General features: G+C 39.2%; 1 protein-coding gene across 1 annotated transcript in view; it reads left to right on the top strand.

Annotated features, from left to right (window-relative positions):
- The window catches only part of XRCC5 (X-ray repair cross complementing 5), a 113,934-nt gene that overhangs the window by 59,978 nt on the left and 27,334 nt on the right, over positions 1-26,622 (top strand). The window contains exon 16 of the mRNA XM_027873620.1: positions 502-571. Within this exon, the coding sequence (XP_027729421.1) occupies positions 502-571 (70 nt within the window). The remainder of the gene's footprint in view (positions 1-501; positions 572-26,622) is intronic.

Raw genomic sequence — 26,622 nt, 5'->3', positions numbered from 1 at the left:
TTTTGTTAGATATTTCCCGTTTATATTTTAATCTGGTTTGAGCCACACTCAGGAGTATTGTGGTCAACATAAGATCCGCAGGACATTTGTTTGACATCTGATTTAGAGCATCACATGATCTTTGCCCTATGCCTCAGTCTGCAGAGCGTCTTATTCCTAATTGTCTGGGTGCTGGGACGAGTAAGCAATCTGTGCTGCTTAGTCTTGGAGCTGAGCTGAGCCAGTCGGTTGCTTGAGTTGCAAGTGCCTCTGAGCCGTGTGGAAAGACAACCAGCTGATACAAAGGCAGTTAAATGGAAGCCCAGACTGTAGGATACTGGCCGTATAACACTTCTGACTTTTGAACAGGGCCATGAAAAAGAAAATGAATGGAAAGACCTTTTTCTGTCTTCAATTTCACAAGAGCAAATGAACCATATTAAGCTATGTGTTTTGCCTGGGGTGATGCCAGGAAGAGAAGGAAATTGGTCTGAGATGCCATTGTCTATGGATGTTTTTTAGGTTGGCAGCGTGAACCCAGCTGAAAACTTCCGTGTCCTAGTGAGACGAAAGAATGCCAACTTCAAGGAAGGTGAGTGGAGGCATCCCATCTGTTTTACATTATAGAGTAGATATTTAATGGCATTAAAAGATTTAAAATTTTGACTGGGAGCAAGATTGAATTGTGATGTTTCATGTAGCACTTCTCTGTAAGGATCTCAAAGATTGTCCCTCATTAGACATACTTTATAACTAGCAAACAGGGGAACTCCCAGAAGCTGCTGTGTACTAAGTATTTGTTGATGAGTCACCGTATTAATACAAATTATGGACCAGAACTTTGGAACATTCAATTCAGTTTCCACCAGAGTCCTTTGGAGTCTTCAACTTGTCACTTGATAGTCCCCTGGAAACTTGGAATGATACAGAATAGCACCAAGATGGTTTCTGTGACAGTTCTGGAAGCAGGTACTTTTTGACTTAATTCTGATGATTTGAAATTAGGAGAACCAGTTTAGTTTCACCCAGTGGGGTCGAATTCAAATAGAAATAGAAACCACTAATCCTGTACATAAAGATCCATGTGTGTTGCACACTTAGTTTTAAAACTTAGTATTATCTATGTTTTATTTATTTATTTAGTTAAATATTTCCCAATTACATTTTGATCTGGTTTAGGCCCTACTTGGGAGTGTTGTATGTTTGACACCTAATTTAATTCCTTAGTCCTGCCTTAGAGTGGATTTGAAACCAAAGCCCCCCTCATCTTGTCTTCCTCCCAGAACTGAGCTATATTATCCTTAGAATTCTTCAGACCAGGTATGATCTAGAGATTTCTGTCTTCCTGTACTGATAACCAGCTCATTCTCCAGATGTAGCCTGGGTGAGATGTAGGTAAATAGCTTTTCCTCTCACTGCTTTCAATCTCATGCTGAGCTACCCTCTACAGATAGTTGTTCATCATCATTGCAGGCTGGGGTTCATGGTAGCATTGTGTTCAGCTGTGCCCCATAGGGTCAGCCTTTTCTGTTCATTGTGTGGGTGTGGGTGTGGGTGGGTGTGTTCTCTTCTTAGCTCTCTCAATTTATTTAACACACCCAGAAGCTTATTTTCTCTTTAGTTGTTGTATAGCACCTAGCTTATCAAAATCAGTGTTAGTGATTATTTTGTTTCTCATGGCCAGGCATGCCATTATGATATTATCCAGAGGCTATCATGACCAGCTGAGTCTCACAGATAGCATGAAGTCTCTTGAGTCCGATCTTGTTTTTGGTACAGGATCCAGAGGCTGACCCAACCGAGAAGACTCTGATGCCAATTCCATCATGATACTAACCTTAGGAATCTTGGCAAACACTCAGAATTCTTCTTGTAGGTTGTGTAAAAATGGAGATAAGTGCATTTATGTCAGTTTCTAGCACTTTTATTTATAGTTGCTGTAAAAGAGAACATTTGAGTTTTAGCTCTTAGTTAAATATTACAGTGGATCTCTGATTTGTCTATGTGGATACTACATCCAAAGGTACAGATTACAGCCATCCATACCTTCTCATCCTATGTGACTCTTACCCATGTCTTTTCTTATATTTTCCGCAGGGGGTACCCCCAATGTGCTGAGTATCTTCTTTTAGGTCTTTTAACATTAGGTGGATACCAGGCTGTCTGTTATCCTTGCTCTTCTGTGATCAGCCCACCTCCTGTCATATATCTCTTTGATTATGCCAATCACATAGTTCATCATTAGTAATATGCATTGACCTATGTATGCCCACCTTGCATCTCTGTATTGCCCTTTGGGTGACTTGCAATTTTGATTCTTTGTAGATTGTGGTATTCAATGAGTCTCACTATATAACATCATCAGAAAAATATTGATGTTAAAAAAGTGAGTTTTTATTTCAAAGAGAAACTTGAAGTTGTTGAGTCATTTCAGTCATGTCCAACTCTTCGTGACCCTATTTGGGGTTTTCTTGACAAAGATATGGGAGTGGTTTGTCATTTACTTCTCCAGCTCATTTTATTTATTCATTTTTTATTTTTTTATTTTTAGGCAGTTGGGGTTAAGTGACTTGCCCAGGGTCACACAGCTAGTAAGTGTCAAGTGTTTGGTCTGAGACCGGATTTGAACTCAGGTCCTCCTGACTTCAGGGCTGGTGCTCTATTCACTGCACCACCTAGCTGCCCCACCAGCTCATTTTAAAGATGAGGAAACTGAGGCAAACAGTTAAGTGACTTGCGCAGGGTCATACAGCTAATAAGTGTCTGAGGTCAGATTGGTACTCAGGGAGATGAATCTTCCTGACTTAAGGCCTGGCACTCTATCCACTGCGCCACCTAGCTGCACCAACATTGTTGGATACAGTTTCCCAAATGCAAATCACTCTGCTATTTTTCCTGCTCTGTTCTGGACCCAGCTCGTTGTCCATCTGTAGAGTCTGTCTAAGATATATATCTTGGGTGTGTGTGTGTGTGTGTGTGTGTGTGTGTGTGTGTGTGTGTGTGTATGTGTGTGTAGATCTAGATATATAGGTATGGATATATATCTAAGATATGTATGTGTATATGCACATGCTTATACACATAACACATCTAGATATTTATATATTTATATCTATCTATCCATCTATCCTGATAGGTGATCTTAACAGGCTAGACATTACGCTTTCTTCATCCATTTGGTTTTTCCTATGTGACTTGTTAAGATGCGCTCTTATGAGTAATTATGACTATCATTTGAAAGGCTCTGCAATATGCTGGGACTTGATACAGCCAGCATAATATTGTCTGGCAATAGGAGCGGATAGACAAAACTAAATTCAAATAGAAAAGATAGTTTGAATTTTGAAATAAGTAGTACTTTCCAAAGGCTATGATGAGAGAAATATAGTAAGGTTCATATGCACTTCTCCTGTCTTCAAGGATGGACAGAGGACATTTTGGGTAATGCATTGTGCTAAAACTAGTTTCACTGGAAGCAGGAATTATGGAGGAAAGAACAGAGTCACTACAGTAAAAGGCCAGTGAACTAGGTTGTCTTCTCTGTTTAGAGGGAAGTAGGACATGCTTGGCCTTTAATCATGAGATGTTTACTTTTTTTGATTGAAAAGTTACAGGACCTCCTTAACCTGTTTTGTATTAAAAGGTTTATTTCACTCTCCAGAAACCAAACCACATAAAAGTTGGTGCAATGAGTATGTTTGGTTAGCTGGTCTGATTCATGATTGCCCCCATACCCGTACCCAATTATACCTCATTCCTAAGCATCCTGAGTTTTGTTTTGTTTTTTTTTTGTTTTTGTTTTTGTTTTGTTTTTTCAGAAGGTTAACTATATTTGTATGGCAGCTTTCTAGATCCTACCAAATTACTAATCTTGCTCTAATGGAATTGATTCTGTCTAAGAGTGAGTCAGAGTTGTGTCATGTCCTCTCAGAATCAGGCAGTCTTCTCTTAGCTGTATCTTTGTAAATTGTCATCATCATCATTATCAGTATGAACATACGTAAGTCTTATTTCTCTGTTGTGATGAGAGATATGAAGTATGTGAGTCAGCAACTCCGAAGGAATTCTAGTCTCAATATATGTAATTGCTTTCACCTCTGCCTTACCTAGCCTTTTATCAGAATTTCTCATTAGCAGTAATATGGTACTTAATGAATGTTTTTTATTAAATGAATGAATGAACTTATTGGCCAAAAGCTCATCAGTGAAAGAGAGAAGTTGTGTTCCTGAAGACTAACCCCCATACTTCATAGTGAACCTTGGATAATTGAGACCTTTCCATATTTGTTAGAGATCTATTCAGTGTGTGACATTTGTGTAAAATAGTATGGAAGTTTTATCTGGTGTAGAGAAGACAGAATCTGTGCCTCATATAACTTAACTTGATTCAGTTCTATAGTCACTTCTTAAAGTCCTTATCCATCTTATCATGTGCAGAATATTGTGCTAGATGTTGTGCAAAATACCACACTCAGATAAGACATTGATCCTGCCTTCTCTGAAGATGACAGGTACACAGCAAAGCAATAAGACAAAATAGAGAATGATAAGTACATAGGAAAGGTTCACAATACTATCCATGTGGAAGAAATGATTTCTAGGGGAATCAAGGAAGGTTTCATGAAGATGGTAGCACCTTTACTTAGCCCTGAAGGATGAGCAAAATTTCAGCAGGTTATGGTGGGCAGCGGGGGTATGGGTCACTTAATTGCAGGTCTTTGGGACAGCATCAGCCAAAGCATAGAGCTAGGAACAGGTGGGGCAAGTTTGGGAAGACTCAGTTTGAAGGAGTGCAGGGAATGTAAACTGGTGATGATGATACTGATAATATCTCCCTCACAGGGTTGCTGTGATGATCAAATAAGAAGTATATAAAACACTTCAAAACCCTTCAAGCAAAGTGTCATGTCAGTTATTTTCTTTTTGTGAAGGGCATGGGTCTGGGTTTGTGGTTTCATTGGTATGGGCAATAGAACTTTCCTCTACCGATGAAGAGGGACACTTGTTCTGCAACGTGGAGTCTTAGAGAATTGCCTGGGGATACTGAGAATTTAAGTGACTTGGCCAGGGTCACACATCCAGTACTGTAGTTGTCAAAGGCAGAATTTTAAGAAGTTGGGTCTCACTGGCTCAGACGCCAGTTCTCTGTCCACTTTACCATACTGTGTCTGAAAAAAAATTGTTTGGAACCAAATTGTGGAGGGCTTTGAATGCTAGGGTAAGGGATTTGAACTCTCTCTGGCAGGAAATGAGAAGCCCTTGAAGGTTTTGGAGGAGGAAAGTGACAGTCAGGACTGGGTACCAGAGAAAGTGGCAGGCATTTATGTGTAGCATGAAGTGTGAGGTATAATGGAATCAGGGAAAATAGGATAAGCTATTATAATGGGACTGGCCAAGGGGCAGTTATGGAGGTAGAATGGACAAGGGAACCGCACCTATCGTAGGAAAATTCTTTGATCTACCATAGATCTTACTTGTTTGTTTTAAATTAAAGCTAGTTGTTCATTACTCTACCATTCTCAGGCTTTTTTTTTTTTTAAACATAGCTCCCCGTTCTTTAGAGACCATATAGGGAGTGTTTTCCCTTGAAAATTCCTTTAATTATGGTTACATGTAGCCCCCATGGAAACCAAGAAGTATCACTCCTCTTCCGTGTTTTCTGATGAGTTTGAGCCATAGTAGCTGAATTAGTAAAGGGTGGGGACAGAGAGAAGGAGGTGCAACCCTTAGAACACAGTCACTATCACAGTCAAGACTCTTTCTCAGGCAGCCAGAGTCTGTATTTAGAGAATGATTGCAGTAGGCCCAGAGAGTGAGAGTAGTGCCAATGGACCTAAAGGTTTTTCATGGAGTATGTCTACAGCTGTACTCAGAAGTCAGTGGCAGACTAATTGAGATGACAAAAAACACATATAATAGCAAGAAATAGCAAGAAAATCCATGAGATTGGAAGGTGTGAGTCAGTAACCTGTGTTGTGCCTCTTGGGATATTTGAGCTTAGTTTTCTCTGGTTCTGTAAGACCTTATGGAAAAAAGTGAGTTATATATCTTAAAGGTTGTAAGGGGGTGTCGTTTGAGGGGTGGGATTCTGGAAGAAGTATGAAGGGACAGAGTGGACAAAGGGTTAGAGCAGGGAAGTGACCTGAAGAGAAGAAATTCAGATGATTATAATAACGAAAAATAAAATAGCTCATTGAAGCCAACTGGGTAATTTGCTTAATACTTAATCTCTCCATTAGCACAGATGTAGCAGTACTAACTGGGACATACTGTCTCTATTAGAGGCCTTGGGTTTGCTTTCCAAAGCCATAAATCCACAGAGTGGATTAGTTTGATTGTATCCACAAAACATAGAGGGTTCTGCTACAAGATACTGCTTTCCTCCTATGTTTTTCTAACTGGCTCTGCTCTGTGTGACATTAGGTATGTATCATCCTGCCACTTGTAACCTCGTTTTCTAGATCTTCTAATCTTATGTGGACAGTCAGAGATGGACAGATGTTTTTAGAAGATCTAGAAATGGTAAGAGAACATAGCATTTAGCTGTCTTAACACAAGTTTGGTTACTTCAGAAATGACTAAATTAAGGTCTATAAGTTGCATTGAGGATCTTGAAAGAAAGATATTAAAATCACTTATCAAATAGCCTTGTTAGGCCCATGAGAGTTTTTAAAGTTCATTACTTACTTAACATGATATTTATATGTAAATGTATACGAATAGGGAGTACTTAATAATCCTTTGTTACCCTCTTACTCCAATCATTGTTATAAGCCATCATATTGGGAGGCTGAGTCCCAGAGTAATTAGAATCATAGCATTTCAGATTTGGAAGGAGCCTCCGAGGCCAAAGTAGTCTAGCTTATACCTAAATAGAAGTCCTTTTGAGAACTTTCTCAACAAATGTTCATCCAGTCTCTACTTGCAAACCCCTGTCACGTACCCTAAAATATAACCTCAAAAAGCTGCTGTAACATAGTTGGTCTTATCCACATGTGAGCAAGCCCAGGGTACAAAGGGATCCTGCTGTAATTGTGTTCTTAATGCTCCTTCAAAATAATTTCAGTAAGAGGGCAGATAGAGAAGCAGGTAAATTATGTATTCCTGCTGATAATTCTCTTAGGAATAGATGCATTTAAAAGTGATACTATACTTTCCCCTGAACCTGTCATTCTTGAAAATATTGATTGAAAATCAGCTTCAGATAATGAAATAAGATTGTGCAATTCACATTTACTTGTGAGGTTAAACACATCTAACTTTGATCAAGTAGCAAATAATTGTAAAGCAAAGAAGACCTCAGGTAGGTAACCTACCCCCAGTTGTAGAAAGTTTGTAAGAGAGGTTAGATCAAAATTCTCTAGGGCTGATCTCTTATCTTCTTTTGGATTTCATTTCTTTGGCTATGTCATTTCTTCACATGACACAAAGGATAGCAGCACTATACAGAAATCGTAATTATAATTTGAAAAAAAAAAGAGTATCCATGCAGGCAATTAAGATGATGTTAAGTTATATGAGTGTGGCACCAATGAACAATATTAAAAGCAATAGAGTTAATAGCATATTGAAATTTGGTCGTCTCTAAAAAAAAAGTCCATTCTTACATGAGCCTGAAAAACCTTTCTAATTAATGGGAAACTATGTATCAGAAAATCTTTAATTACAGAGTAAAGCTGTAGCAAAATGTAGTCTAGATATCCCTTACGAAAGAGAGACCACTGGTACTATGTAAATAAAAGCATGTTTTCTGTACTCAGTGTTCTCAAGAATCACACCATGTACTCATATGTTCTTTGAAGCATTAAAGGTAGGTTGATAAATAATAAAACTATAGTCTTATTTTATACCAACACTTTATTTTCTTGTAATGTGTTATAATCTTGCTAGTTTTAAACATGTTTAGAATTTGTTAAAAAAGGAAACCCCACCACCACAGACTCCCACCATCTTCCACACCCCCTAAAATGTAAAACTCACGCAAATTTCAGGGACTGACATCAGAGTCATTTAGAAAAGAAAGAACTTGTTCTGTTCCACATTAAAAATGTCTGTTGATAACCCTGCGTTGAAGAGCGTGTGTGATCTCAGTTGTACAGCCCTATCCGCTCCACTGAAAACACTGGTTTTGCCCTGAAATTATCTTTATCATTTAGTGCTAGGCAGAAAAACATCATAGGAATACAGACAAACCAGTCACACAGTTCAGTCTAAGAGATTTCACACTTACAGTGAGTGCTAATGATCTTGGCTTACAAGCCAAACGGGGGAGGAAGTACCTTCATTACTGAAGTTCAATGTGTTCTCCCCACCTCCTACAAAGTGTGACTGTGATGCTGCCTTATGTTATAGATCCTTGTTGTATGGTATTGTCCCCACTCCATTGCCACACTGAGGTCAGAAGTTCTTTAGTCTCCCTGATTGAAAATGACCTGAGGACTTGTTCCATGGACCCAGCTGGATAAAGAAAAAAAACTGATTTGAGATTGTGCTGATGGGCCAAACTGCTTAAATTAAACTTAAATTAAATTAAAATTAAATCAATTACTTCCACTGACTGCTCATGGCAAATAGAATAAGCTGGAACTCTCAACTAATGAAGACGTCTAAGAAAAGATGTTGGGCTTTTGTTAAAATAGTCACTAATCAGCTAAAACGTTCAGGAGGATCCTAGAAGCATCTCAGAGTCCTACTTGGAAGCAATAAAAGTATTTCATTTCTCCCCCTCCAAAATGCAAGCCAAAGGGAGGAAAATATGCTGACATAGAAATAGCAAAAGTAATTTGATAGTTAATCCCATACGTTAGATCCACATATGTCTATATGAAGAGCTAAAGGAAACAAAATGTACTTGCTTCCTTTGCCAGAGAAAGAAACCACTTTTTAGACTCAAGCCACAAAGGCTGTTCCAATAGGAGATGAGAATGTTGTAGGGACTTCTTTGAGAGCAGGAGAGAACTTTGCTTTTGGAAGTTCCATCGGGAAAATTTGGGAGCCTTCTGGGAGGGTCATAAGTTTGATAAGTATGTGAGATTAAAGGCTCCAATTTAGTTATTTGTCTGTACAAAGGGCAACTAGGTGGTACAGTGGATGGAGTGCCAGCCCTTGAGTCAAGAAGAATCATCTTCCTGAATTCATGTCTGGCCTCAGACAATTACTACCTGTGTGACCCTGGGCAAGCCACTTAACCTTGTTTACCTCAGTTTCCTCATCTGTAAAATGAGCTGGAGAAGGAAATGGCAAACCACTCCAGTGTCTTTGTTAAGAAAACCCCAGAGGCAGCTAGGTGGCGCAGTGAATAGAACTCTGGCCTTGGAGTCAGGAGGACCTGAGTTCAAATACAGCCCCAGACACTTAACACTTGCTAGCTGTGTCACCCTGGGCAAGTCACTTAACACCAATCACCTCACCAAAAAAAAAAAAAGAGAAGAAAACCCCAAAAGGGATCATGAAGAGTTGTACATGACTGAAAAAAAGTATACAGAGTCTGTGTGATCCTAAAAAATTCTAAATAGTTCATCTCCTTATTTCTTACAGTGAGCTTCTGCTAGAACACTTGGTCCTACCATTCCCATACTTCCATTGTAAGAATTTGGGAGTCAGAATCTATGCAGAGACTTTAATTTCTGCTCTAACCTTTCTGTTCTAGTAGTGTTCTCCTTTTGGACTCTAGTGGAAATTGTAAAAAAAAGTTTACTGTCTTAATTATTCTTTTAATAGAAAATCTCCAGTGTCTCCTTTCTCTTTGTGGGAAATTTTTGCTCCTCCAAAGATGGTTTCTTGGCAAATCATAGCTATTGCTGTCTCAGATGAGGGATTGGAAACTAGATTTCTTGGGCTATAGAGGTCTTTAGAATATAACAATTTAGCATATCCACCTATCCTATATCCAGTAATACACAAATCAATAAGAAAGACTTGAATGGCTATTTCTTCTGGTTGAGTTCTTTTCTACTTTTCCTGATGAAGCAACATAGCCCATTACTCAAATGGACACATGTTTAAAGTAAAGGCATTTAAGTAATGGAACTTTTTTTTTTTTAAATAAATTCAGGTATGTAATTTGTTGGTCTTTTGTGTCGCAAGGATTGCATTCTAGTTCAGGTGTCTCTGCCCCATGGAAAGAGCCTGTTTATACAACCAAATAACAAGCTTATCAAATACAGAAAAATTTGGGATAATTTCAAGAATACATAAGTTTACAAATATAATTAATAGTGTACAGTTAGAATTATTTTGTATTCTAGTGGCAGTGTGTTATATAAAATTCTTGAGTGTTTTGCTGATTTGAAGAATCACGTATGCTACTGCTTTTTAGATTCACCATTCCAGCTTTCTTTTTGTTTTTTTATACCATATTCTTTACAACATTTTTTCTTTTGGCAGAGCTGGGGGTGGGGGTGGGGGTGTGAAGGTGTTTACTATTGATTTATTTTATGCTCTGAGAAGGGAAATGCTCATCAAAGGTGTTGCATTGAATTATCTCAGACATTACACTGTTCTTCCTCCTGTAGCCAGGTAGTGGCATACTAAGTCAACTGAGACTTCTAGATCATTCTCTTAACTTTATAAATTTTTAGGGAAGTCAGTGACCTAAACCAAGAATAAGATGTGTCTTTACCCTCCCCAAATTCATTTGGGCTATCTGCCTAGATCCAGAAGAAATAACATGATTTCTAAAGTCCTTTTTAACCTCTAGATTTTGAAACAAACAGTGAACAGAACAAAAGAAGTGTATGTTACACAAAGTATAAAACAAAAGGGTAACAAATATGATGAGAGTAGGAAATAAGAAGAGCTATAAAATGGCAGTACTACTGTGATTCTCTGCCTGAGTGCTAATCCACAAATGACACCTCCTGTCATTAATCAGTAAATTAACTTTACCAGTATTAAAATTGTAAGTTTTTGTTACTAGTCAGATCCAAGTCCTTTGACACATTATCTGACTTTTTACAATCCAAGAAAGATGTAAAATCATATAACTCTAGAACTTGGAGATTTCTATTCCATTTCTCACATCAACTTTACAAATATCTGGAGTGAATTTCTTCAGTGTTAAATAACTGTCAAAAGGTTCTTCTTTATAGCTAGCCTGATTTACACCAAATTCCTCTTGTGAAGGCCTCTGTGGAGATAAGAGATAAGTTTTTCACAACATCTGCTACATGGGAGACTTTTGTTAGATGATATTTATTAAAGCTCTTAGACTTCTTTAGTCCACAGAATTTTAAAAGTTCTTTAAATCTTTCAGGTATCTCATTTTATTCTAGTCTTTTAATCAAGTTTGTGGCTTTTCTGTGAATACCATCTCCAGGCTGTCCACATCAATTAATTTCAATCCCTCAAACATTTATTGAACAAAAACAAAACTTGTGTATAATTAAGTAAATACCAAATATACACAAAGGAATTTCAAGAGGGAGAAATACTAATAACTGGATGAGGGATTAGGAAAGCCCTCCTGTAAGATATGGTACCTGAGCTATATGTTAAGTGAAAAGAGTGATTCCACAGGGTAAAGGTGAGGAGGGAGTGCATTCTAAGCAGTCAAAAACATTTGAGGGGCAGCTAGGTGATGCAGTGGATAGAGCTCCAGCCTTGGAGTCAGGAGGACCTGAGTTCAAAACTGGCCTCAAACACTTGACACTTACTAACTGTGTGACACTGGGCAAGTCACTTAACCCCATTGTCTAGCCAAAAAAAAAAAACATTTGAGCAAAGATGTGGAGATGGGAGGAGGAATTTTGTCTATGGCAAACAGCTCTGGGCCTATTTGTTTTGAACAAAGAATGTGTGTGTGTGTTTGGAGGAGTGAGGTAATATGAAATAAAATTAGAAAGATAGGTGGGAGCTAGATTGTGGAGGACTTTAAATGACAAACTGAGGCTTATATTGTGTCCCATGCCTTTTCTTTGCCATCTTGGCACCTCCTCGGTTTGTGCGTTCTTTTGTTTTTTTGCAAAAAGTGAAGTTACCTCTTCCTCAGAGACAGGAGTTAGGGAAGAGAGGATGAATTTTTAGAGGGGTTTTGAGCAAGGAAGATGAAGGAGTTAACAGTTATTGACCTCACTATTCCATTTGGGAGGTTAAGGGCCTTGAGGATTGAAAGAGCTGTTTTGGGAGTAATGTAGTCGATCAGAGAAGACTAAAAGGATTGTCATGCAGCAGTGAAGGTTCCACTGAGATTAGATGTCATGGATTTGTAATGGACCCATTTGGCACTGCATTGTTTGGCTGCTTGAAAGAAAGGCAGATGGTGAAGCTGATCCAAGGAAGAGAATTGGCAGGACATTGTCAAAATCAGACATTGCTCATGTATTTTCTATTTGATTTTACTCTGTGAGTGATTTTATTCTATACGTTTGATCCTATACTTTATTTCACTCTGTAATTGATTCTATTCTGTAACTGCATTCTGTGTAATAACCTAAGTCTCTTCTTTGTCTCTGAGTGAAGCTCATGAGTGCAAAGCTCAGCCACCCTCTCAGAGCTAGATGTGAAAGTTTTAAGCTTTCTTGAAACTACTGTTAAAGAAAAACTCTGAGCTAAGGGAAGTCATTCCTGGCAAAGGAATCCTCGTCTTCTCTCATGACTTCAGCTCCTGAGAAAACTGCATGATGTTTGTCTGTTATCCTTGGGCACAAACAAAATTGACCTTGTCCCATCTTTAGCCTCATCCTTGCCAATTAAAGGTGGTTTTATCTAATTCTCAGATACCTATGAGTCTGCATCTCCTAGTCTGTAGTCAGTGACTGCAGGATGCAGCTGGGCCTCATAAATTCATAAAGCATTCCTTTGAGACAAGGAGAGGTAGTCATCTGCCCACATGTTCATGCCCATCTTCCTTAATGTAATCAACTATGATCCCTCAACCCTATGATGTTACTAATTCTGTTATCAATTATATGATTTCTCTTGTGTCCTTTGTTCTATGCTTATAAAAATGAGCTGCGTCTTCAAATCTGGGTCTTTGGATGGAAACTGAGGCAAGCCATAGACCTGCTTCATTGGCTGGTAGTGCCCCTGCTAGCAAACCATATGCTTGCTCAGAGAAACGTGCCTTGGTTTACCCTTTTGTTAAATTTCACTCACAACAATATGACTGTGGTGTGGCAAAGGAGTCAAGGGCAGAGGTCATCATATAGTGGAATTGTACAACTATAAGATCAAGACTCTAAATAAAAGAAAGTGCAGCAAGAGCAGGAATGATAGAGAGACTGGAGGTTGTAGGGCCTAGAATTAAGGTTTGGAGTGAGGCAAAGGATAAGATGTGAATAGAGGAGATTATGTTGGGAATTTTAAAGTTTAGCATCATGGAGGTGGCTCCATCAAAGGTGATGGCTAGATCTTAGGTATTATGACTATTCCTGTGGTGTTTGAGGAGTTGTAGGTCTCAGGAGTTGAGGAGACATTAACTTATATATTGAAGCCCCCAAGTTTGAGGGCAGGGATCAGGTTGGAGAGAGAAACTTGAACCAAGTATTGAGCTCTTTGAGAAAAGAAGGAAAGTGACCTGGACTCAGTAAGTCAATAAATGTTTACTAAGTGCCTGCGTGAGTGAGCTCTGGGGCTACAAAGAAATATAAAAGATGGTTCCTGTTCTCAAGGAGCTCACAGTCTTAATGAGGGAGAGAATATGCAAGCAACTATGTATAGATGAACTATATACAAAATATGTTGGAAATAATCAACAGAGGGAAGGCACTAGCTGTAGGGGAGATCAGGAAAAACTTCCTGTAGAAAATGAGATTTTAGCTGGGGTTTGAAAGAAGCCATAGAAACTTGGAGGCAGACATGAGAAGGGAAAACATTCTAGGCATGAGAGACAGCCAGTAAAAATGCCTAGAGTCAGGAGATGGAAGAGGAAGATCAGGGGGACCAATGTCACTGAATTGCAGAGTACGTGGTGGGGGTGTAAGATATAAGGAGACTGGGGGAGGGGTGTAGGGAATGAAGAGCTTTGAATGCCAAACAAGATTTTTAATTTAATCCTGAAGGTGATAGGGAGCCACTAGAATTTGGTGGGGAGGGGGTGACATGGGCAGCCCTGTGTTTTAAGAGGATCTCTTTGACAGTTGAGTGGAGGATGGACTGGAGTGGGTACAGACCAGAGGCAGGCAGACCAACCAGCAGGCTGTTGAAATAGTCCAAATGTGAGGTACATCAGGGTAGTGGCACTGTCAGAGAAAAGAAAGTCATACGTAAGAGATGTTATGAAGATAAAATTAACAGACCTTGGCAAGAGAGTAGGTATTGGAAGTAAGAGCTGAGAGTTGAGGATGACACCTAGTTTGCAAGCCTGGGTGACTAGGAGGATAGTGGTACCCTTAACAGAAATATGGAAGTTTGGAAGGGAGAGTTTTTTTGGGAAAGGTAATAAGTTCAATTTTAGTCATGTTGAGTTCTGGAAGTGTATAGGATATCCAGTTTTAGATGTCTAATAGACAATTGGAAGGGTGAGACTAGAGGTCAGCGGAAAGGTTAAGGCTGAATTAGTAGATTTGAGAATCATCAACATAGAGATGATAATTGGATCCATGGGGACTGATGAGATCATCAAGTGAAGTAGTATAGAGAGAAAAGAGAAGAGTGCCCAGGACATAGCACTGTGGTACACCAGTGATTATCAGGCATGACCTGGATGAGGTTCCAGCAAAGGGGGCTTAAGATGGGGTAGTGTCAAGAAGAGGACCACCCAGCATTTCATGCCCTCATCAGAGAAAGTGCTCTGCTGTATGAGCAAAGCAGAATTGAAGTAGCTCAAAAGAAACTCGAGATGCGGAAACTTAGAGAATCTACCTCAAATGTTCACGTGGACTATTTGTGCCTGACCTGTGGTAGAGCATTCCAAGCTTGTTTTGGTCTGATCAGCCACAGTCGGACACATTTTAACTTGACTCTAACATAGTGATGTCATTTTGGTCCTCTTTGAGAACAAAGAACAGCAACCACCACCCCCTCTATCAAAGAGAAGAGGGTGATTGACAATGTCACAGGCTGCAGAAAGGTCAGGAAGAATGAAAATTGAGAAATATTATTAGGTATGGCAATTAAGAGATCATCAGTAGCTTTGGAGAGAGTAGTTTCCATTGAATTATGAGGTCAGGGGCCAGACTAAAGAAAGTTAAGAAAAGTGAGAGGAAAGGAAATGAAGGCACCTATTGTAGACAGTCTTCTTAATGAGTGCAGCTACAAAAGGCAAGAGAGATAGGGGATGGGTGGATAAAAGAGAATTTTTGGAGATTGAGAGAGACATGGGTGTGTTTGTAAGCGGTAGGGAAGCAGCCATTATTAAATAGGGAGAGATTGAAGATAAGTGGGAAAGTAAGGACAATAAAAGGAGGAATTTTTTGCAGGGGAAGACAGAATGGAATTGGATCACCTGTGCATGTAGAGGAGTTTGCCTTAGCAGGAGTTTTCCTTGTGAGACACGGGAGAGTACTGGGTGATATGAAATGAGGAGGACGAGGGGAGAAAGGGAGCTCTTGGAAGACATTTTCAGTATTTCGTTTTCTTGGTTTTTTGTTTGTTTTTTGTAAAATATAAGGCAGAGTTCCTGGCTGAAAGGGTGGGAGCAGAGGGAACTGTAGGAAGTTTGATGAGAGATGAAAAGGTTTGGAAAAACCACTGTAGTGAGTTTGATAGTGTATTAATTAGGAAGGTATGAAAGGATTTCCTTGTAGCAGTGAGGACCCAGTTGAAGTTATGTAACATAAATGTGTAGTGGACCGCATCAGCATATTTTTATGTTTTCTTTTTCTCTAGCCTTGTTCAGCAGCATGTGAGTAGGCTAGTAGATCAATCATATAGATCAAAGATTCTTAATCTGGGGTCTATGAACTTTTTAAAAATGTTTTATTAACTATTTCAGAATCATAGGTTTACATAATCTTATTTTATGAATTTAAAAACATTATTCTGAGAAGGGACCCATAGGCTTCACTATTCTGCGAAAGGGATCTATGACAGAAAAAGATTTAGAACTCCTGATATAGGTGGTGGGGTTAAACCTCAAAGTTGGAGAGATAAAGGGTCTAAAAGAGTAGTGAGAAGTAATAAGTATGCTAATTCCTCCTTTGGGCCTGCTGTGTCAAGGGACATGTGGGAGTGAGCAACTAGCATTAGAAGAAGGGTGGCCAGGGGTTCATTGTCTTCTGGAGAGAGCCAGGTTTCAGTGAGCACAAGGAGCGTAAAAAGATACAGGATGAAGGGAAGTTTTTAAATGATCGGTTTTGAGTTTGAGAAGTTTCCATGTAAAGGGGAATGGAGAAAGACAGGAACTGTGGAATGGTAGGATTGGGCAAACATCCAGAGAAAGGGAGTTCTTAACTTGGGAAATAGCAGTTCTCACTTGCTGTGTTTAGGACAGCAGGAAGTAACCCTAGGTGCCAGCCTGTGAGGTCCTGTGGTCACAGGGAGGGGCTCAGTGAAGACATCTGGGTTAGGGCCTAGATTAAATTTACACATTACACCCTCTCAGTGGTTCCTTTCCAAGGTGGAACACATAGAGAGTGGACTTCAGACAATCAGCAAGAATCTGGTTAGTGCTAAACACTAGGGCTACAGAGACAAAGGCACAGCAGTCCTTTCCGTAGTATGCTGTTAATAAATGTTCATTGATTTCTGTAGATGGAGTAGTGTGCAAATTGAGACAAGGGAAAAGAATTAAACTTATTGGCATAAAGTAAACCTTAGATAGTTTTACATCATTGTAAAAGCTTTTAATGTGTAATACATCTTTATCTTTCCTCTGCATTATTCACTTGTTATGGTTTAGCATTGGCTTCACAAGACTTTGTCATGTATTTTTTAATTCATTATAAAACCACCTTATTATCACATTGAATATTAAGTGTACCTTTGACAGGTCAACAAGCATTTATTAAATGCTCACCATGTGCCAGGCACTGTTAATTAGCTGCAAATACAAACAAAGGCAAAAACCAGTCCCTGTTCTCAAGGTGTTCATAGTCTAATGGAGGAGGCAACATAGACCAGATCGATTAGACATCATTTCGGAAAAAAGGCACAAAGATTAGCGAGACCTAAGAAAGACTTCTTACAGAAGGTAGAACTTTAACTGAGACTTGAAGGAAGCTGGCAGAGATGAAAAGGAAGAGAGTTCCAGGCATGAAGAATAGCCCATGAAAACGCAGGGAGTCAGGAGATGGAGTGTCTGTCATGTGCAAGGAATAACGAGGAGGTCCGTCTCACTGCATTACAGAATGTGGAGAAAGCTGTTAAAAGATTGGAAAGGGGGGAAGGGGCAAATATTTCTGTGTCTAGCCTTGATTATAGCCCATAGAGAATGGAGATATTTAAATCGGGCAAATTCTCAGGTTCAAGTCTTTTGAATCATGTTCATTTCCATCTCAGGAATTAATTTCTTTCTTTTTTAAATATATTTTTAAATTTATTTTGTTAAATATTTCCCAGTTGCATGTAAAAAAATTTAATAATCATTTTTAGTAGGAACTAAAAATTTTTAGTTCCAAAACCTCTCTCCCAGCTCCCCCTCCTTAAGGTGAAGGCAAACAATTTGTTATTACTTATGCATGTGAAATCATGCAAAACACATTTCCATATTAGCCATGTTGCAGAAGAAAACAGGTAAAAAAAAATAAAACAAGAAAAATAAAGTAAAAAAATATACATTAATTTGCATCCAGAGTTCATTAGTTCTCTCTCTGGAGCATTTTTCATCATGGATCCTTTGGAATTATCTTGGATCCTTGCTTTGATCAGAGTAGCCATATCTTTCACAGTTGATCATCATTAATAATATTGCAGTTACTGTATACAGTGTTCTGGTTCTGCTTATTACACTTTGCAGAAGTTCATATAAGTCTTCCTAGATTTTTCTGAAAGCATCTTGTTTATCATTTCTTGTAGGGGGAGGAAGTAGGCAGGACAGAAAGGCCTTTTGCAGAAGATGACTTTTAAGCTTAATCTTGAAGGAAACCAGGTATCAGAGATGCAGAGGTGAAGAAGGGGAGCCTTCTAAGCTTGAGTATCAGCCAGTACAAAGACATGAAGATGAGTGTGAAACAAACACGTTAGTGTGAGGAACAGTGGGAAGGCTTGGAAGGCTCGGCCTTTGAATCTGTGGAGGGGTGTAATGTGTAAAAAGTCTGGAAAGGTAGGAACCAGATTGGGAAGAATTTTAAATGCCTGACCGCACTGGAGTTCATTGAGTAGAGTGGTGACATATTCAGAAGTGCATGTTAGGAAAATCACTTTGGCAGCTGCATGGAGGATGGATTGGAGTAGGGATTTGATGTGGGGAGATCAATTAGCAGTCTGTTGTAGTAATCTGGGAAAGAGGTAACAAGGGCCTTAATTGAAGTGATAACTATATGAATGTAGATAGGTCAACAATAGATCAATAGATGTTGAGATAGATATGACCAATAGATGTTGAGATAGATATAACAAGATTTGGTCCCTAAGTGGATTTGCAACATGTCCCAATAATCTTAGGGCATCGTTAAGTTTTAATAGCTTAATAGGATAAGTGAGAATGAGTTGAGAATGACAGGTCTGTTCCCCTGTTGGCATTCTGTCTGTTGTCTGAAGCTATAGTGTGGTAGCACTAGGCCTTCTCTTGAGGGTCCCATCTTCTGGCTCTAGGCGTAGTATGTGAGACCTGATTGGAGCAGCACTAGGCTTTTGTCTAAGTTCTCAGACTTTTGATTTTAAACATAGTGTCTGAACTAATTTTTTTTCACTAGCATTCAACTAAAACAGGATCCTGAATAGAAGTCAACATTTGAGAGTCCATTTTCAAGACAGATTTCACAAGCTGGTTAGCAATTATAATGTGATGGGTTGTTCACTCTATTCCAAAGAATCTTCATCAGTGATTTTTGTTGGAGAATATTCCTTAATCTTCTGAGTCCCTTAGCTCCTTCCTTCATGAATAGCCAAGCCTGTTAGCTCAGAAACTTGCAATTTGACTGACAGTGACTACAGGACCTGTAGATGAATAGGGGAGGAAGACTGAACAACGAGTAAGCTAAAAACAAAACAAAACAGGAATCTCCCCTGTGCACTCTCTGACTCCACTTGTCTTCAATTCAGCAAATAATTAGTAAGTAATGATTATATGTCTGACAGTGTAATACATTCTAGGAGATGCAAAAGATATATAATATTGTCCTCAAGGAACTTACAGTAATCTCCTTAATTCTTCCATTCTCCACTCATTTATTTAGTAATGGCAGCAGAAACTGAATCCTTGAACCGTCTGCCTCACCACTTGTCTCTCTCTAGAGAATTACTTATATCATAGTAGATATGTCTGTGTTATAGTTTGCCTTCTTGACTCAGTATCCAGTTTTAGTTGATACTATTGACCCATCGTCACTGAGTCCTAGTAAACTTTTCCTTCTCTGATCTTCATTGCTTCCTAACCCTTGTGATCACAAGGTGTTGTCCTTACATGTGGGGCTCTTAGAATTAAGCCATACCCAAATTCATAAACTATTATTTTTATTTTATTATTTTGCTCCTTCAGTTCTCAAGATCCATTATGCTTAATTCAAGCAGAAAAGGAGAAACTCACTTTTGTCTTGAGGCTATATCAGTGGAGTATTTAAGAAATCCAGAGAGGAATAAGGAAAATAGGGAAGGAAAGGGCCTTTGAGTACTAACACAAGGTTTCTTAGAGATTCCTTCGGCTACCATAGGTTCAATTATCATCTTTCAAAAATGACTCCCAAATCTTTTTGACCAGTTTCCATCTCTCTTTAGAACTCAAGTCACACATTACCAACCACCCTTTAGGTATCTTTGCCTGCCTGTTCCATGGTCATTTTGAACTCAGCATGTCCACAACATAACCCATTATCTTTCATCCTAAACTTCTCAAATCAGTGATTTACAGAGCACTACCACTGGTTAGTCCACAAACACCTTTTGAACATTCGTTGTGTACCAGGCCCTGAGGACACCAAGACAAACATGACATAGTCCTCGCCCTCAGGGTAGTCGTATTTGGGGGATGGAGGGGAACAATGTGAGCATTTGTGAAAAAATACAGACTATATACAAAACTAATTTAGAGTAGTTTTGGGAAGAAGACACTAGCAGCTAGAGGGATCAGGAAGGGTCACCTGTAGAATGTGATGCTTGGATTCTTGAAGTGAAAGTGAGGAGATAAGTACATCCCAGGCATGGAAGGCTGCCTGGGCAATGGCATGACGATTAAAGATGGAATGTCCTGTGAGAGGAACATCAAGGGAAGTTTGTCTCAGTAGGAGAGTATGGAAAAAGGCGTGATACGTATTGAGGCTGGAAAGGTTGTTTGGGACCATCTTAAATGCCAAACAGAAGCTTATGTTTTATCTTGTACCATTGAGAGCGGCTGCAATTAATTGAGGAAAGGAGTGATAATGTCAGACCATTTTTAAGGAAAATCACTTTGGCAGGTTTATAAGGAGTAGATTGAAAGGGGAAAGACGTCAAACAAGAGACCTTGCTGAGAGGTCTCCTCAGGAGGTTGGGAGGTTATTATAGTAGGACATTTGAGAGTTGAGGAGGGCCTGAATTTGGGTGGTGGTTGTCTAGGGTGGAGAGTTGGACACGGATGTACAGAATGATGTGGAGTTAGAGTGTGCAGTCAAGTAAGACAGGTTGCAAACCTGAGTGACTAGAAGGATGGCGAAGGTCTTAACGGAAGTAGTAGTTTCAGGTAGGGATAGGTAATGAGTTCTGGTTTGGGCCTTTTGAATTTGAGATATCTTGAGGGTCGGGGACATGAGCATTTATATAGTGCCTACTATGTGGCAGGAACTAAGTGCTTTACAAATACTATCTCATTTGATCCTCACAGAAACCCTTTAATGTAGGTACAGCATAGATGTGACTGTATTAAGAAAGGACAAACCAAGAAACTGCTAAAATTTGTGGAAAACTTTCTTTCTCTGTTCTCTATGGAATGCCTGTTCCATAGGCAACAAACTTGCCTTCAACTTAAATCTTTTTCCCTTTCTACTTCTTCCGTTTTCTGGCTCTCACAGAGACCTGGCTCCATCCTGATGACAAAGCCCTGGTTTCCCTTTGTAAGTACTGACTGCATTTTTCACTCCCCTCCCACCTCCCATTGGTTGAGGAGAAGAGTTGGAATACTCTTTGCTTCTTATTGTTACTTCTAGTTTTTTCCTCTAACATCATCATTCAGTAATCTCTCCTCCTCTGAGGTTCACTCAGTCCATATCTACTACCTATTCAGAACTCTGGTAGCTGTTGTCTACTGTCCTCTAGGACACTCCCCTTAATGAGTTTGGTACTTTGCTCAGTTTTTCCTTCTTCATTCCTGCCCTCATACTAGGAGACTTGCCAGCATACATATTAATACTCTCTCAAGACCTCACAGTTGCTCAGTTTACTCATTTCCCATGAGCTACTCCTCTACGCCACCCCAGCTACGCACAAAGATGGTTATACACTTGATCTTGACTTCACTCACAGATGTTCCACTTCTGTCTTTATGAACTCTATAATTCCCTTATCTGATCACAATCTATTTTCATTCTTTCTGCCCTACAACCCCCAAACTCTGTTCTTGGTACACATTGTGACCTCCAGTGTCTTGATTTCTCAGTTCTCACTCAGGATCCTGGCACTATCTATACTCTCTTTCCTTCCTCATTTTGACCCCTTGGTGAACCAGGGTTCTTAAGTCTCCTGCTCCCTTATTGTATCACTGATCTTGCCCTGAAAGCCTCAGCTTTCAATCACTCCACCATCCAGTGCCTTTGCCGCTATATACATGCTATTGAAAAAGGGGAAAAAAATCAGGAAACCATGCTGTGTCCATTACAAATTTCAAACGTTTTACAAAACCTCATCTGGGTCCTCACTGCTGCCAGGCAATCCTTTTGTACTTTGATTAATATACCACCTCTCTCACCACAAGACTCTAGAGTCCAGACCTGTTTGTTCCTCCTCAAATCTCCTATAACGTCCCCCTCCCACTACCTTCTCTGCTGAGAATCTTGCTTCATATTCTACCCCCCCGCCAAAAAAAAAAAATTTGAGGCCATTCACTTTGTCTTGGATTCTTTTCTATTTTTCCTCTGTACTGTTTCACTTGATGATCTCATTAGCTCCCATGGATTCAATTATCATCTCTCTGCTGATGATTCTCAGACCTGCTTATCCAGCCCTAATTTCTCCGCTGACCTCTAGTCTCACATATCCACCTGCTTATTGGGCATCTTGAATTGGATGTCCTATAGACAACTTAAACTCAACATGTCAAAAGCCAAACTCATTGTCCCCTCCCTCAACCCTCCTCTTTTTATAAGTTCCTGATTAAAGTTGAAGGCACTACCATCCTTCCAGTCACCCAGGCTCACAACTTAGGTGTCATCCTCTAGTCTTTACTCTCACTCCCAATATCTAGTCTGTTGCCAAGTGAATACATACCCTTCTCTGACACTGCTGCCACCTTGGTGTAGGCCGTCGTCACTTTATGCCTAGACTATTGCAATATCCGTCTGGTGGTCAGCTTGCCTCATCCTTACAAACTCCATTCCACCTTCAACTTTGGCTGTCAAGGCACAAATCTGACCACATCACCTTTCTCTCTCCTTTCTCCCCACCCCCCATTTAGTACACTCTGGTGGCTGGCCCCCTGTCACCTCCAGGATCAAATATCAAATCCTCTGGTGTTCAAATCCTTTCATAACTGTCCTCACACACACACCTTTCCAGTCTTCTTACACTTTACACACATACATGCTCACTCTGCAATCTAATGACACTAGTCTTCTTGCTCTTCCTCAAACACGACACTTTATCTCCTAACTCCGGCATTTTTACTGGCTGTCTTCTCACACCTGGAATGCTCTCCCTCCTCCTCTCCACCTCCTGGCTTCCTTCAAGCCCCAGCTAAAATCCCACCTTTTACAGGAAGCTTTTTCTGATCCCTTTTAATGCTAGTGCCTTCCCTCTACTGATTATTTCCAATTTATCCTGAAAATAACTTGTTTGTACATAGTTATTTACATATTGTCTCCCCTACTAGATTGTGAGCTCCTTGAGAGCAGGCACTGTCTTTTGCCTTTCTTTATATCCTCAGTGCTTGGTACAGTACCTCGCACAGAGTAAGTGCTTAATAAATGTTTATTGACTGACTGAACGACTCCAGGACAGATTCTTGGGAGAACACTCTCAGTAAGGCAGTGTGATGCGGATTATGAACAATCGACTCATAAGGAGTATTCACACAAGTTTGGGAAGAAAGACCAAGTATCACGAAAGCCCAGGGAGAGAGTGTAATCAGGAAGTAACAGTGTCAAATGCAGAAAGGTCAGGAAGGACAAGGATTGAAAAAATGCCATCAGATGTGACAACTAAGAGAGATCACTGGTAACTTTAGAAAGAGCATTCCACTTGAATGATGAGTGAGATCAGATGTTAATCTGCAAAGGGCTAAGAAGTGAGTGAGGGAAAGGAGAGGATGTAGAGGCAATGAGCATAGACAGTTTTTTCTGGGAGTTTCATTGTGAAATAAGGATAGACATAATATGATAGTTGGAGGGGTTGGTAGGATCTAGTTAGGATTTTGAAGGATGGTGGGACTTGAGTATGTTTGTAGGCAGCAGGGAAGGAACCAGAAATAAGGAAAAATGGATGATTAGAGAGAAAGAGAGGAGTGTGGCAGTTCATATCTTTAGAGCCAACCTTGACTTTTCTCCCTCAGCTGCCTTCCACCACCAGTTAATTGCTACTGTTGATTCTTCTTCCAAACCCATATACTTATGTCTTAGTTCACGCTCTTATCACTTCTCATCTGGATTCCTGCCACAGTTTCCTGTTTGGTTTCCCTGTTTCTAGTTTTTCCTCTCTCCCATGCATCCTCCATATAGCTACCAAAATAATCTTCCTAAAGCATGTCATTCCCCCCATTCAAAAATCTACAGTGGCAGCCCATAGATTCTAGGAGAAATGATACTGACTCCTTTCCAGTCTTGTTTTGTATTATTCTCCTTAGGGAACTCTACATTGGTCAAGCTTTGATGTTCCCCATATTTAATCTTTAATATCCCACCTCCTGCTTTTGCAGATTGTCCCCTACCCCTGTACTTGAAATGCATTCTCTCCTCACTCCATTATTTAGACATAAAAAATTTTGCCGAAGGTCAACCCGGGTGCCACCTTCTTCAAGAATCCTTAACAGATTCTCCTGGGAGTTAGAGCTTTCTCCTTCCTCCAGATATTTTGTGCTTACTTTTTGATCAAATGCAAAAGTATATGTACACTATTGATTAGAGAAGTGCAAATTAAAACAATTCTGAGATACCACTTCACACCTATCAGATTGGCCAATATGACAAAAAAGGAAAATAATAAATGTTGAAGGGAATGTGGGAAAACTAGGACACTAATGCTCTATTGGTGGAGCTGTAAACTGATCAGCCATTCTGGAGAGCAATTTGGAAGTATGCCAGAAGGGCAACCAAACAGTGCATACCCTTTCATCCAGCAATACCACTGCTAGGTCTGTATCCCAAAGGAATTAAAAAAAGGGGGAAGGGGTGGTGGGGAAGAACCTAGTTGTACAAAAATATTTGTAGCAGCTCTTTTTCTGGTAGCTAAGAATTGGAAATTGAGTGGATGGCCATCAGTTGGCCAAGTTGTGGTGTATGATTGCAATGGAATATTATTGTGCTATAAAAAATGATAAACAGGAATGATTTCAGAAAAACCTGGAAAGGCTTACATGCACTGATGCAAAATGAAGTGAGCAGAACCAGGAGAACATTGTACACAGTAACAGCAACATTGTACGAGGATCAGCTGTGAATGATTTAGCTATTCTTAGCAATGCAGTGATCTAAGACAATCCTGAAGGACTCATGATGAAAAAATTTCTGTCTCTAGAGAAAGAATTGATGTTATCTGAATACAGATTGAAGCATTCTATTTTTCATTTTCTTTTTTTTTGTTGTTGTTCATGTCTTCTTGTACCACGTGTCTAATATGGAAATGTTTTACATAGATTGCACACATATAACCTATATCAGATTGCTTACCATCTCAGGGAAGGGGAAGGGAGGAAGGAAGGATAGAATTTGGAACTCAAAACTTTTTTTAAAAAAATGTTAAAATTTGTTTTTACATGTAATTGGGAAAATGTTATTTAAAAAAACAGTGTGTGTAACATAAAGCACTTTGCCAACCTTCAAGTGCTATGTATTAGTTGTTATTATTAATAGTATCATTGTTTTTTAATAATAGTTAACTGTTAAAGTGCTATTTATGTTAGCTACTATAGTAGTAGTATTTCTGTTTACTTATTTGCTTGCATACCTCATCTCCTTGTAGAATGTAAACTTCTTGAAGGCAGGGACTTGTTTTTGTCTTTGCCTTTCTAGTGTGTGCATAGCACAGTTTCCTGCAAATAGTAGGCATTTAATTTTTGTTAAATAAATTATGAATGAAACAAAATTTTTTCAAAATCTCTGGAACTGTTATTTCTTTTTAATATTGAAGAATACTCTTGTCACATTAGAGACATTGCATGTGCTCTTTCTCCCCTTCTAATGTTTGCAAAAGCATATCCAGCCAATGCCCTGGTTCCCTCATGAGTGAGAAATCTGACTTATCACTCACTAGTATCTCTTCAAGTGATACATGGATTTTAATTCCATTCAATTACCAGCTTTTAATTAGATTCCATTGCCAAGTTAGGAATATACTCCAGAATGCTTTATTCCAAGTGCACTGTTATTAAAACCTACGTAGTTCCTCTAGTTTCTTCTTTCTGCCTGGTTTGATAATGTCCATTCTAAAATTATGATCAATAGCAGGGGTAAAATAACTATTTATTGCTTTATTTATTGGTGTCATCTTTCATTCTGCTTTCTACCCATTTTCTGTCTGAAATTTCTTGTAGGTGATAGGTTTCTTTTTCACCTCTGTTTCTGTTTTCAGTGATTATGATCTGTAATTCTGTAGCTGGAAGTTACCTCAAAAGGCTATTATTAAGTCTGTTGTCTCATGTCTAGGCAAGCTTCACACAAACTAATCAGAGAAATTAGTATCTCACTTAGTAAAAGTTGTTTTTTTTTTAATTTTAATTTTTGTTTTTTAACTTTTCCTTTAGCTACTGAAGTTTAACCCAACTGTACTGTTCTGCAATTTAATCCTTCTCCTCTGGAGATCAAGATTAGGAAAGCCAGAGAGTTAATGTCCTTTAGACGTTGCTGGGCTGCTGTACACTCATTAAATATTAACTAATGAACAGATGAGCTTCAAGTTCTCCATGGTCTGTTCTCTGATGTTTTAATGGTTAAATAGAATGAACTGGTAAGAAATTAGAGAGGAAACCATTCTGTCTGGTAACACTTCCTTTAAGTTGGAACTGAAGGCTTTCCAGCTCTTCTGAGGATAGACATACTGTTGTGCCTAGAGACCTTCAGATGAGAAATTGTGTTAACGCAGAAGGAAAACCTCTTCTTACAGGGTGAACTCAGTGACCAATGGGTTACCTGAATAAAGCTTGTGCCCTCTCTTAGAGGAAACGTCCAAGTTGTGCATTGGTTAAACTCAAGAAGTGACCCACAATATCATTCCTCCTATGACTTCAAAATTGGATAAACGGTAAAATCAGACAACAAAATAAAGTGA

The sequence above is a fragment of the Vombatus ursinus genome, unplaced genomic scaffold (assembly GCF_900497805.2).
Source record: "Vombatus ursinus unplaced genomic scaffold, bare-nosed wombat genome assembly UNPS02014802.1, whole genome shotgun sequence".
Classification (NCBI taxonomy): domain Eukaryota; kingdom Metazoa; phylum Chordata; class Mammalia; order Diprotodontia; family Vombatidae; genus Vombatus; species Vombatus ursinus.
Note: the sequence above shows the minus strand (reverse complement) of the source record. Positions and strands in the feature narration are given on the sequence as shown.